Below are 13,636 nucleotides of genomic sequence, written 5' to 3' on the forward strand. Positions count from 1 at the left end.
AAGCCCAAGCATTGGAGGTTGCTGTGAGCTGTGATGCCATGGCATTCTACCAAGGGCGACATAGTGAGAGTCTGTCTCAAAAAAATAATAATAGTGATTATGATGGTGCTGGTGCTGGTGGTAGTGCCCATGAGGGCCAGGGCTTTGTCTTCTAAGTCTTTGTGGAATGACTGGTGAACACTAGCCTGACACAGAACAGCCCTAGAGGATTGACACACCAGTAGAGGGCTCTGCCCACTTTCTCCTGTATCTGGTTGGTCCTCCTTCTCTTGGATGTAGGTCTCTGCTGCCTCAGGATCTGAGGTCCCAGAGCAGAAGTATGAAGTGGACCCCTGAACACCCCAGGTCTTGGCCTCCTCTCCCCAGATCACTTCAAGTCCTCCCTTTCCTTGTATTGGTTTCTCCAGTTCTTCCTGGCTCTCCCCCTAGGAGGCCAGGGGTCAGACAGGCCCAGGCCACCATCACTAGCTGTGTGGCATGGCAAACTGACCCCGGGGCAGGGCACATCGACCCTGTAGCTCCCATAGCTCTCCTGGACTCAGTTCTTTGGTTAGGTGGTAGCTTAGTCATCTGCAACAGTGTTCCTGGGGAATTTCATTTCCTTGCTGCTTCAGGTTCTGGCAGAAGCAAGTCTGTCCCTTGGAAGGGTCACCAAGCAGTGCTTCCTCGATTTGTTCTGGGGAAGAGGTAGGGGAAGAGGAGGTTGACTTGAGCCCTGGTGCCTGACCCCTCCCCCACCCCTGCAGTGATTTCTTGCCTTTCTCTACTGCTTTCAGGATAGTGTCCCTTCTCATCTGAGGGCAGCCTGGGCCACGTGAGCTGGTTCCTGGGGGAGAGGGAATAACTGACACCAGTGAAGTCTGCCACAAGGCACCTAGGACTCCTCTAAAGCCAGGAGCAATAAGAGCTGACCAAGAACCAGGGAGTCAACAACAGGGAGGGCGGAAGGGAGGGGCCCTGGGTCTAGGCCTGGAGCCAGTGGGCCCAGGCCTGGAGCCCCGGGCTGGAGGCCAGCTGACAGCAGCACCATAGGCAGCTCACCCAGCACTGTCCTAGTACGCCCCACTCTAAGGTGACTTTGGAGATGATGGGAAGGAATCTCAGGTTTCCCTGGTCAGGAACAATACTAGATCCATAGATCCCTGTCCCCAGAGGTCATCAGACTCTTGCATAAAACCCAAAGTAGGAGGGTGCTGTAAGCCCTGGCAGCTGCCTCCTAGGAAGATGAAACCAAGTCAGCCTGAAGGGAATAAGGGCCAGCTTGAAGAAGGAACAGTGTCCAGCCTCCCTTCCCTGCTTGTCTCTCACTTGGGAGTCCAAGAAGACATGTTTCCAGGGAAATGGAGATGTTTGTCAGCATCCCTGAGTGCAGATGGGGAAAATGAGGTCTGAGCAGACAAGGAACATAGGGCTCTGGAGCAGCAGGGGCCTAGAGGCCTTTCTGAGAGCCCCAGGAGCACAGGAGCACAAGGCAGAGGGCTGGATAGCTCTACCTGTCCATGGAGAAGAGGGGTAGCCTGGCAAGGGATTCCAGGGGCCCAGCCTCCCAGGCCCCCTTTGTCTTCTCAGAATAGCTCATTTGAGGTTTGAGTAGATCTAGATGGGGAAGTGTGGGGCCCAGAGATGTTCGTTCATCAGATTCAGAGACAGGAAATCAGCTACCACTTCCGGACCTGAGACTTGAGACAACAGGGGCCTCCTGGGCCCTGAAGGAAGATCTTAGGCAGACAGTTTGTAGACACTTGTAACTACTGTAGACTCAATACCACCCCACCACCACCACCCCCGCTCTGACACTTCCCCTCCTGACTTTGCTACCTCAAAACAGCCCAGGCCACGCATAGTGGCAGAGGCACCCTGCCCTGACCAGAGGTAGACCAGATACACATTCTCATGGTGTGTCCTATTGTGCCCTCCTGGCCTGGTGGGCATGTGGGTCCCAGCCTTGAAGGCAAACTCAGAGGCAGGAGATGTCTGTTTCCTTGAGACTGATGCCTTATCTCAGCAAGCCCTGGGCCTCCAGCCCCACACTTGCTACCCACTCTGAGCCAGGCAGAACCCGTCACAGGCCTCCGCACTGGGTCAGGCACCATCCCTTGGGCTGGGCCTGGTTCCTTGTACCCACGGAGACCCAGGTGTACAGGACCCCCACGTGACTCAGGGCTGTCTCAGGTTTCTCCTAGAGGGGCCATTTCAGTGTGAACCTCCTCCCTCACAGTACAGGAAAGCTTTAGCCTAAAGCAGATGCAATTGAAGAATCTAGCAAAATATAAGAATTGGCTGCGTGGGCAACTGACTGAGCAGGCTTGGGATTGTCCAAATGCCAGTGCCATAGCCCCTTGTGTGGTGATAGGGAGACTTCTCCCACTCAACACTGCCTCCCACATCTGGCAGTTTTTGCCCCTGATGTGGCCTTGAGATCCTTGCATCTACCCAAGACAGCCTTCGTGTTCTGGCCAGGCCCCTCCTCTGTGTCTCTTTACATAGTTGAGGCCCAGTTCAGATGCTCTGGACCTTGAGGTATCTCCAAAGACCCACAGCTTATTTTTCTGTCCTCTGCCCATGAGCCTGAGTCTATATAACAGTGCTCTTGGGGCCCATGCAGGACCAGTAACTCTGGGTTCTACATGTGCTGTGAGGTTCATATGGGCCCAGAGAGGGGCCTATGTCCTGGCTAGCCAGTTCCCAGCTGGGTGACCTTGGGCAAGTAACTTCTCTCCTGGTCTTTGTTTCATTATCTAAAAATGGGTAATAAAAACTCTTTCTGGGTGCCCAGAAAGAGCCTAGTGGAGTGTTTGTTACACCAGAAGCAATATTAATATCTGCCCCAATCACTTTGTGCATGCACTCCTCATGCATAGCCCTTCAGTTCTGCTGGGGTTGGATAACCTCTCTGAACCCTTCAGGAAGGGGCCTCGGCTCTGTCTAACAGCACAATGGAGAGAGGGCAGGAACACGTCTACCCCAGCTCCACCTCAGCCTCTGCAGCTGTTCGGGGCAGGCAGGCCACATAGAGGGAGTGGATTGGAAGGAAATTATTCTAGTGGTGAGGGTCTCTTGGCCAGTGCCTCTTGGGGACACTCCTTGTAAATCACCTAGGAAGATGTACATGAAATTTGACCTGTGCCTGCCTGATAGCATCACTGGGTACCAGCCTCCCTCCTCACCCTACAGCGCTGCCCAGCCTGGTGAAGGCCCCACTCAGGAGGGGAGTGTTTATTTCAAGAAGGCAGGCAGACAGGCACCCTGCATCCACTGGAGGGATTAGCTCCCAAGGTTGTGGGTATAAAGCCACCTGCACGTCCTGCTGTTCCTACAGAGGCAGGCAAGGAGCGAGGAGGGCCAGGCAGGCACCCCTGGACAGACAGACGAACAGACAGACGGAAGGGGGAGGGGCAGGCGGGCACCATGTTCTATGATTGCCTCTTCTCAGCTGCCTGTCAGCGTGAGTACTGCCTCCCCAGGCTGCTCCCACCCCACTGAGGACTGGAGGGCTGGGAGGGGTACTTGGCTATAGGCCAGGGGACCACTTCTCTGACCAGCTTCCTTTCTGAGGAAGCCAGGGGTCATCCCAGGGAAGGTGGCTCTACTGCCAAGACCTGGGGGAGGTGGGTATATTCACTGCTTGTCCATAAGTCCTGTCTGTTGGGAAAAGAGGTCCAGCATCACAGCTCTGTAGTCACCTCTTCTGATCTGGCTTTAGGACAAGGAAGGTGGGGCAATGCTCCTTCCAGATATTAGGGATCGTAGGCCCTCCTGTCCCTCTGCCCCACCACATGGAGCCCTGATAGGCAAAGTCAGGGCTGGCCAGGGGGCAGGCAGGACTCCTGGAAAGGCCTGGTCTTGTTGAGGGTCAGCTTGGGCTTGTGTCATCCCCTCCAGATGGGCTTAGGCTCTGGGTGAGGGCAAGAGCACAGGTAGAGCTGACCCAGTGATCCCTCCCCACAGAAGGTACCATGCGGGCCAGCGAGACTGTGTCAGAGGCCAGCCCGGGCTCCACGGCTAGCCAGACCGGCGTCCCCACTCAGGTGGTTCAGCAGCTGCAGGGCACCCAGCAGGTAGGACATGGCCCTCCCCAGGGACGGGGGGGGGGGGCAGTTGAGGGGGGCAGTGCAATCTGCAGCCCCAGGAGCCTAGTCTCTTCTCCCCGCCTTCCTGCCAGAGCCATCTGCTCACCTGCTCTTATCAAGATGTACATGTCAGCTCCCTTCACCTGTTGGGCTGGGCCTCCCTGGGGAAATGGCCTGGCTCAGCTCCTCACACATTGCTCCTGCAGCGGCTGCTGGTCCAGACGAGTGTGCAGGCCAAGTCAGGCCACGTGTCACCCCTCCAGCTAACCAATATCCAGGTGCCCCAGCAGGTAAGGCCACAATACCCAAACCCAGTCCTCAAAACCTCTCTCAGGGTAGAGGGCCAACCCCTGTGTCTGGCCTGGATCTGCCCTTGCTATGACTGAAAACATAGTCCCCACACAGCAGCTACCTCACCCCACCTCCTGGCTCTTGGGGATTGCCTCCATAGGGTGAGACTTTCAGGGGCCATCAGGGAAGGAGGAGCCACATGAGTCATCTTAACAGAGACAACAAGATCGGTAGTTTGGGAGGTACCCTAGGGGTCCAGCCTTGGTGTCCCAAAGCAGAACCCAGGTCCAGGTTTGGAGTTGAGGGCCCTTTGCTATGCCCCAGGGTGCTGGTCTCACCCCCCTTTCCAATCAGAATTGGACAAAGTACTGTCAGGCTTTGAGAATGACAGCACAGTCTACGTGGCTTCCTAGCCACCAACTTTTGCCCTGCTACTTCCTGGCTCCAGATCCTCAAACAGGCATTTTCACCATCCTGAGCATGGTGTCTCTGTGAAGTAGGGACAGTATCATGGCACATTGGGGCTGTTGGGGACATTCCTTGAGCTAAGACATAAAGCACTTAAGAGCATCACCATTGCCTGGCACGGTGCAGGTACCCAGTAAAGCTGTGCGGGCTATAATCAGTGATCCATCCTCTCTTCCTCCTTGACTCTAGGCTCTCCCCACACAGCGTCTAGTGGTGCAGAGCGCAGCCCCAGGCAGCAAGGGCAGCCAGGTTTCCCTGACAGTCCTCAATACCCAGCAGGTGCACTCGCCCCCGGAGGTAGGTGGTGGCTCTGTCAGCCGTGTACTCCCATGTCCTGCTACTCCTTGTACTACCAGTCCTTGTTGAACCTGAGTTGTGTGGTTTACCCACCCAATTCCTGGCCCTGTTAGCTCTGAGCTAGGAAAGGGGAGGTGGCTTCCTCCCTGGGCTAAGAAGGCGCTGACAGATCTCAGCTCAGGGAACTACATTCCAGGAAGCAGGTGGGCTCTTGTTCCTCTGCAGGGTGGGCAGTCTCTTCCAAGAAGACTCAGACATAGTGTGGATTCTGGAGACCCACACATACCTATGCCCTGTTGGAGGCAGGCAAGCCTTAGATAGCCTGGAGCACAGGTGTTCAGAGCTTGGAGTCAGATGCCCAGCTACCTACTTACTCCTCTGGGACTCTGGGAAGGCCAGAAATTTCAATTTGTCAGTGGCCCATAGGAAGACTGTGAGAATTACAGCCTGTGCCACAGCAGGGCCTAAAGCTCATATAGGGGGCTCTGTAACCAGTCTGCCTGGGGTCTGTACCATGTGCCACCACTCAGGACTGTGTGTCCCCTCCCTCTGTACTTCAGCTGAGAAGGGGGGATGCTATGGGATTCTAATACATAAATCTGAAGACTCAGAGCAGTGCCTGTTGGGAGTCAGTCCAGTACTGTGGTCGATACTGCTATTGTTGTTACTATGGTGGTCAGCCCCAGGAGAGCCTCAGAGATGCTGGGGGGCACCACCCACCATGGTGGAGCACCCCTTCTGATTAGGGAGGCTGCAGGTAGCCCTGAGCCTCTGGGCTGAATCTCTACCCTCACCAGGGGGTAACCAGGACTATTGTAGGAAATGGTGGTTGGATGCATGGGACATGTCCTTACTGGCTGTTGCCCTGTCCCAAACATCCCTCTTGAGAAAGGAAATTTGTAAGGGCTTAGTTGCCCCAGAGAGGACCTGGGGCAGGCCCAACAGCGCTCCCATGTCTCCTTCCCTTACAGCGGTCGCCAGTGCAGGCCAACAGCTCTTCCAGCAAGACAGCTGGGGCCCCCACGGGCACAGTGCCGCAGCAGCTACAGGTCCATGGTGTCCAGCAGAGTGTCCCCGTCACCCAAGAGGTGCCAGGCCAAGGCGGGCAGTGACGGGGACAAGGGGGTCCCAGCCAGGCAGCCTCTGCAGCTTCCTGAGGCTGTGCCTCTGGTGTGTTAGAGCCGAGCTGATGGGGGTCCTGCCCCTTCCTACCCCTGGGTCTTTGGCAAGCATCTCCATCTCTCTCTAGATTCAGCGTCCTGGGGGAGGGGGCATGCTGTGAGGATGAAATGTGGACCTTGTGGAAGGGTCCTAAGGCAGAGCAAGCTCTGGGAACAGTTTGGCAGTTTGGAGAAACCATCTCGGTCTTTTTGGTCCCATTTGCCTAGGAAGCCAAGAGCCTGAGTCCCAGCTCATCTCTAAGTGTTTTTGGGAGGTGCCCCGGCCTTCTGGAGGGTTGGCCCAGCACTGAACAGGTTAAGAAGCTAGGGCTGTCTAATTGTTATCACTGACATTAAGGGGTTCTCAGGTCCTCAGAAAATCAGACCCGTCCCCAGACAAAAGGAGAAATTCCATCCCAAAAGATTCCCCAAAGTCCCCTGCCTGGTGTCAGAGCCCCTTGGGAGCTCTCAGGGGCTGGGTTGGAGTCCCAGCCTCTCAACTCACATTTCCCCAGGGCAGCTTCTTTCCCTCACTCTGTGCTCTGATGATAATGCTGGCATCTCCCCCACTGCAAGGGGGAAACAGGGCAGAAGATAACCCAAGGCCTCCACTGCCAGTTCTTGACATACCTGTAGAGACCTGTACGCAACAGAGAGACAGGGACTCCTCAATTAGTCCCAGATTCAACTCTCTGCTGCTTCCTGGCAGCCTCACCTGGCTGAGCCTCAGGTCTGCACCTGTGATTGGGTGACTGGGGTCAATTCAGTAATGGACCTGAAAAATGCTAAGTACTGGGCCGGGCATGGGAGAGTGGTCCTCTTCATTTGGCTGGAGAATAGTGGCCTGTTTCTTACCTAAGTTCACAGGTACAGGGGTGGGGGTGGGGCCGCTATCACTGCCATGGTTACCATAGTCCCACCTGCCTCTTGCTTCCCAGAGGTCCGTGGTCCAGGCCACTCCACAGGCACCCAAAGCTGGCCCTGTGCAACCGCTGACCGTGCAGGGGCTCCAACCAGTCCATGTGGCTCAAGAGGTGTGTGTCTCCCTCCCCTACCCCGTGGGGCACACTGGGATCAGTCCTGGGCTGAGGCTGGGGAGTGCAGGCCCCTGAGGCCGCAGGGAGGGAATGGAGCCGGCTCCTGGCTCCACCTCTGGCTGTGGGCTCCAGACCCTGCCCTGGATTCCTTCCCTTTCCTGACACTGGAACAGCTCAGGGCCCGTTTCTGCTAAGAGAGATCTGGATTCGAATTCCGCTTTCTTGCGCGGCCCTGGGTTGGTTCTTCCCTTCCCTGAGCCCCGGGGCGGGGATTTTCCATCGGGTTACTGCGTGGGCTGTCCCCGGTGACCCCCCAGTGTCTCTGTTTGTCCTCCAGAGCTCAGGCAGTCAGTTTCCCGCTAGGAAGGCAGAACAGCAAGAGCCCCAGCCCACGCCACCGCCGGAGCTGCCTCCCCGGCCGCCCACACCCAGGCCCGGGCTGGGCGCGCTGGCCCCCGTGCCGCCGCCGCTCCCGCCCGTGTGCAGCGGTGAGGCCCCGCAGCTAGGCAGCCCTGAGCCGCCGCCGCCCCATTACGAGCCGGGCGCCGAGCAGTGGGTGGAACTGGTGGGCGTGCTGCCCCCGCACCTGCTCCTGCCGCAGCAGAAAGTGGTCCTCGAGCCACTGCCCGGGCTTCCGGCCCGAGCCAGCCCCGACCAGAGGGTCAGGATCCAGAGAGTCCCCCAAGTGCTAGTGTTCGGCACGGCCGCCACGGCCCTCAAAGTAGGTGGCGGACCGACGGGCGGGGGGCAGCGGGCGGGCAGGGGCGGGGACGCCCGGTGTGGGCGGCCTGCCAGGCCCTGCGAGCCCCTTAAACCCCACGTCCGCCCCACTTCCGCCTGGCTGGTGGATTTGGGAACCCGCCTCTGACGCCCCCCACAGCCAGCCCAGGTCCCAGGCTCCGCCCCTACAGATGCGGGAGGAGGGATGGAGGTGGGGTGCTGAGGCCCTGCCAGGGATTCCAGGTTCTATACCACAAACAGGGGAGTAGGGCAGGCTCCACCTCTCCCCTCCTTGCCGGGTCTCCAGGCCCCCAGGCTCTCGCTATAGTTCCAGGCTCTGGCTCTAGCCATCACCTTCTCCCATGTGCCTTGCTCTGTTCCCGGTGTCCAGCCTTCACCTCCACTGTAGAGCCCTTAGGGGTCTTTTCCGCTGCGCCTCAGCCCCTACCCTTGCTGTCCCCAGTGAAGCTGAAGCTGAGAGTCCTGGCTTCCCCTAGCACTCCTCTTCCTGATTCCCAGCTCTGGAGGCTGCAGTCCCTTGACTTTTGACCCCTGGCCCAGTGCAGGGTGTGTTGTTCAGAGAGCCCAGGCGTACACCTTTCCGGTCAGGGGGCTGGGTGTCAGAGAGAACCTGGGTGGCCACCAGCCCTGTAAAGGCAGAGGTGAAAGAGTTGGCGTGCGCGTGACTCTCCACACGCCTTCCTCCCTTCCCAGGTGCAGCAGCTCCAGCAGGTGCCTGTCCCACACGTGTACTCCAGCCAGGTGCAGTATGTGGAGGGTGGCGATGCCAGCTACACAGCCAGTGCCATGTAAGTAGGCGGTCAGCTGGGGGAGGAGCTCAGATTTCCTCTGGCACCAGTCCCAACCCACAGCTGGCCTTCAAGGTCATGGACAGACACTCCCCAGGGGCAGCCAGCAGCAACCAGGAAGGCAAAGCAGAGGGACCCCAGAAGATCAGGAAAGGCATCCTGGTATAGCTAGGACTTTGGAGATGGGTATGGGTTTTAACAAAAAAAAAAATTTCTTTAAATGTTTTGAAGTAATAGAGAATATTAAACAGTGGGGAAAAATCCTCTTTAACTCCTGATATCCAACCCTGTCCTGTAGGGACACTGTGACCTGTTTCTTTGTTTCTTCCCAGAGATACTCAGAATAGAAACTCCCATTTTCCTGTTCAGAAATAGAGGCAGTGTATTCCGTGCCTTCTTTCTTCCCCTACTAGTGCTTCTCCCACTTGTCTTCATGGTTCCCAGTCCCCCCACCCCCTTTTTTTAGAGACAGTGTTTTACTTTGTTGCCCTCAGTAGAGCGCTGTGGCATCACAGCTCACAGTAACCTCCAGCTCTTGGGCTTAGACAATTCTCTTGCCTCAGCCTCCTGAGTAGCTGGGACCACAGGGGCCCGCCACAATGCCCGGCTATTTTTTGTTGCAGTTTGGCCAGGGCGGGGTTTGAACCTACCACCCTCAGTATTGGGGCTGGTGCCCTACTCACTGAGCCACAGGTGCCACTCCTAGTCACCCTCTTAACCAAAGCATAATGCTCTTTTGTGCACATCCAGCAAGAACAACATAACCTATCCCCACCCAGGCAATAGGAGGTGATATCCCCTTTCTGGTACTCCACAGGGTGCAGCATTAACATCCCCATTAGGGGAACACATCAAAGCAGATTGCTACCTTCCCACCTTCCCTTTCGGTATCCTCCGCAGAAGTAGTTCCAGGACTGTAATTACTGTCATCATTTTAGTTTTAGAAGTTTCACTCAGTTTTCTTTGAATTTGAGTTTTGATTTTTGTCTCTGCCACCTGTCTTTGTGGGTACAACACTGGGATTGAGTAATCTCATTAAGTGACTTGGTTCCTAGGTCTTGATACTCTGGCCCCAAGGGGCATGTCCAGGCACCTGAATTCTAGGTCTAAGTCCACATATCCAGCTACCTCATTGTTCAATCAATTTATTTCCAGTGCTGCTAATTTCCCCTCTGTACAGTTGACCTAAGCTGGCAGGAGCCAGACAGGGCCTTGCAGAAAGGGGCTGGCCCCCCAGAGCCCCCTGCAATGTTAGAAGCAGAGCCAAGCCACATGTGAGCCCAGGCTTTTAGGGCCTAGAAAGGCTCCTTCTGCCTTCCCTGGTGGTGTCTCTCCTTGGCTTCTATTTGCATTCTTCCCTGGATTGTAATGGGCGCTATTGCACCAAGTTCAGCGGTTCTCAACCTGTGGGTCGTGACGTCTTTGTAACAATGAAAATACATCCTGCATGTCAGATATTTACATTACGATTCATAACAGTAGCAAAATTACAGTTATGAAGTAACAATGAAAATAATTTTATGGTTGGAGGTCACCACAACATGAGGAACTGTATGAAAAGGTCACGGCATTAGGAGGCATTAGGAAGGTTAAGAACCACTGACCTAGTTCATCATTGCTTTCAGACTCTTCAGCTACATGAAGGTTTTGGGGGCCAATCCTGCTATCAGCTGTATCTTTTGTCTCTTGCCCCCAGTGGATTGTTTCCAGGTTCCCAGCCCCTTCCCGGCATGGATCCCTCCCCAGGGCAAAGCTACAGCCTGTGGACTTCTGGCCCTGTCCCTGTCCAGGGTGTATTGAGAGACACACATATTTGTTTATTTAGTAAATATCTACTGAAATAATGTTTTGGAGCACAGGTTATATGCTGGGCACTGTGCTGGGGATTTTTTTAATTTCTTAAATTTTTATTCTTAGAAGCACAGTCTCCCTCTAGTCCAGGCTGAACTGCAGTGGTCTGGTCATAGCACCCGGTAGCCTCAAACTCCTGGGCTTAAGTAATCCTCTTCCCTCAGCCTCCTAAGTTGCTAGGACTATGTTTGCATGCCACTATGCCTGGTTAATTAATTTTATTTTTAGAGATGAGGTCTTGCTGTGTCCAGGCTCGTCTCAAATTCCTGGCCTCTAGCATTTCTCCTACCTCTGCCTCTCTAAGTGCTGGGACGATTACCTCCCTAAGCCACTGCTCCCAGCTTGAATTTTTATCTAAAATTTAAAAAAAAAATTTATTTGAGATGGGGGTTTTATTGTGTTGCCCAGGCTGCTTTCCAACTCCTCGCCTCACATTATTTTACTGCCTCTGCCTCCCTAGTACCTGAGATTACAAGTGTACACTGCCCAGCCTGGCTTGGATTTATAAATTTTTTTTTTTTTATGTCTTTGGCTGGGGCTGGGTATGAACCTGCCACCTCCAGTATATAGGGCTGGCGCCCTACTCATTGAGCCACAGCCACCACCAGGATTTTTAAATTTTAATGTTATGTTTTTAATCACTAAAACATTGATAAGGTTCAAAACTCAAAGTTATATCCAACAAGGTTTAGTGAGATGGCAATAGAGGTGCATTCCACCCCCTATAGATGACAGATAGACATGAAACTTGGTGGTATCTTCCCTTCTTTCTTCCTGTTGAACCAGCCATGCCCTTCTCTGCCTCTTGTCTACCTGATGATTATGTTCTGGAACTTGTTTTTTGGTAGGACCACAAGACCTTCCTCCTTGTCTTTCACCCCTGTGTAGGATCCATTAGCCCCTAAAGATGGACTGCTGGTTGGTTTTACTCTCTTGTTGTGATTTGCAGCCTCAAGCTTGCATCACCCAGTGCACATCCAGGGATGGCTGTAGGGGAATTCTCCAGCTAGGGTTAGGTAGCTGGACCAGGGGGCATGCATCTGCATTCTTGACTGTCATCTGCAGTCAGAACCTCCCAATCAGTACCACTCTCTTCCTGTTTCACTCAACACCTAGGTGTGTGCTACCTTCTATTATGACTTCAGTGTAACTTCGCACTTGTCTTCTCTCCTGTCTCCCTGAGAGCAGGGGCTTTTCTGTCTCATCCACTGAGGATTGAGGATTCTACTGCCTAGAACAGTACCCAGTACATAGCAGGCACTCAGTAATTTTCTCTTATAAAAGTATGTGGCCTAGTGCAAGTTCCCTAACCTTCCATCTCAGTTTCCTTGCTTCCAATGTGAGAAGGCAACTCCAGTACTTTTACAATGAATGAAAGCTGCCCATTGGGCACTTGGGGGGGGCTCCTGTTCTATTGTACATGAATCCTTGCTATCCTGAGACTGCTGCTTCCTTGGTCCCCTCCTGGGACTCCCCCTCCCTGTAGGACTCCCTTTATTCATGCCCCTCGGCCATCTAGGAATCAGCCCCCTGACTCTCCCCTGTCTCTCCCTTTTCCCAGCCGCTCCAGCACCTACCCCTACCCTGAGACACCACTGTACACACAGACGGCAAGCACCAGCTACTATGAGGCTGCAGGCACAGCTGCCCAGGTCAGCACTCCCGCTACCTCGCAGGCAGTAGCCAGCAGCGGCTCTGTGCCCATGTACGTGTCCGGCAGCCAGGTGGTCGCCAGCTCTACCAGCAGCGGGGGTGGGGCCACCAACAACAGTGGCAGCAGTGGCAGTGGTGGTGGTGGTGGCGGCGGCAGCAGTGGCAGCGGGGGAGGAGGTGGCGGCGGCGGTGGCAATGGCAGCAGTGGCAACGGCAGCAGTGGAGCAGGCACCTACGTGATCCAAGGTGGCTACATGCTGGGCAGTGCCAGCCAGTCTTACTCCCATACCACTCGTGCCTCGCCAGCCACGGTGAGTGCCTTGGATGGGCCCCAGAGGAGGAAAGTGGTGGGGTGCTCCTGGGCAGACAGGGTGGGTGTTGGACATTAGAAGCCCAGTTGGTAGCTGTGGTTGCTGGCCACTGTAAGCAGGAGCCTCTGTGACCCAGTAAGGAAGTACTCACTTGCAAGTGGCCTGAGGTCAAATGCTTGCTGTGGGCATTGGAAAATTTAACTCAGCCTCTCTGGGCCTCACTTGATATGTATGAAGCTTAGAACAGTGTCTGATGAAATGCTGTATATTCTGATTATTATTGATAGAAGTCTAGGGAGTGCAGGGAGAGAGGCAGGCACTGCTATGAAGGGAGCTGCCCTAAGCAAGGTTTCTTGCCCATCTGGAAGGCAGGTGCTGTAACCTCCCTCTGCCTGGAGGTGGCCTAATGGAGTCATTTGAGCAGGCTTGGATTTTGTTTTAAAAATTGTGAGATAGGGTCTTGCACTATCACCCAGACTAGAATACAGTGGAATAATCACAGCTCACTGCAATCTCCAACTTCCAGGTTCAAGCAACCCTCCTGGCTCAGCTTCCTGAGTAGCGGAGACTATAGGTGTATGCTACCACACCCAGATAATTTGTTTAAAAAAATGCTTTATAGATCAGGAGGCTGAGGCAAGAGAATTGCTTGAGCCCAAGAGTTAGAGGTTGCTGTGGGCTATGACGCCAGGGCACTAGGGCACTCTACCAGGGGTGACAAAGTGAGACTGTGTCTCAAAAAAAAAAATGTTTTATAGAGATGGGATCTTTCTGTGTTACCCAGGCTGGTCTCAAATTTCTGTTTAAATGATTCTTCCACCTTGGCCTCCCAAAGTGTGGAGATTACAGGCATGAGCTACTGTGCCCAAGCAAGCCCTGGATTTTGACCCCGACTGGGCTTCTTGCCACTGTGTGATTGTAGGGTAGGTCAGGGCCTAGTGGTCCTTATGCATTGATGCAGCCTGGCTT

General features: G+C 54.6%; 1 protein-coding gene across 3 annotated transcripts in view; it reads left to right on the plus strand.

The window, feature by feature from the left end:
• The window catches only part of RFX1 (regulatory factor X1), a 35,723-nt gene that overhangs the window by 12,204 nt on the left and 9,883 nt on the right, over positions 1–13,636 (plus strand). For 2 of the 3 annotated variants that reach the window (XM_023518047.1, XM_003797898.3), the window contains 7 exons: positions 3,949–4,058; positions 4,277–4,360; positions 5,019–5,126; positions 6,098–6,214; positions 7,225–7,320; positions 8,758–8,852; positions 12,265–12,667. In XM_023518047.1, the coding sequence (XP_023373815.1) occupies positions 3,949–4,058; positions 4,277–4,360; positions 5,019–5,126; positions 6,098–6,214; positions 7,225–7,320; positions 8,758–8,852; positions 12,265–12,667 (1,013 nt within the window). Of the gene's footprint in view, positions 1–3,948; positions 4,059–4,276; positions 4,361–5,018; positions 5,127–6,097; positions 6,215–7,224; positions 7,321–7,511; positions 8,045–8,757; positions 8,853–12,264; positions 12,668–13,636 lie in introns of those variants that run through there. The other variant, XM_023518048.1, reaches the window with a different exon arrangement.

Source organism: Otolemur garnettii, unplaced genomic scaffold (assembly GCF_000181295.1).
Source record: "Otolemur garnettii isolate 467f Iridium unplaced genomic scaffold, OtoGar3 scaffold00127, whole genome shotgun sequence".
Taxonomy (NCBI): domain Eukaryota; kingdom Metazoa; phylum Chordata; class Mammalia; order Primates; family Galagidae; genus Otolemur; species Otolemur garnettii.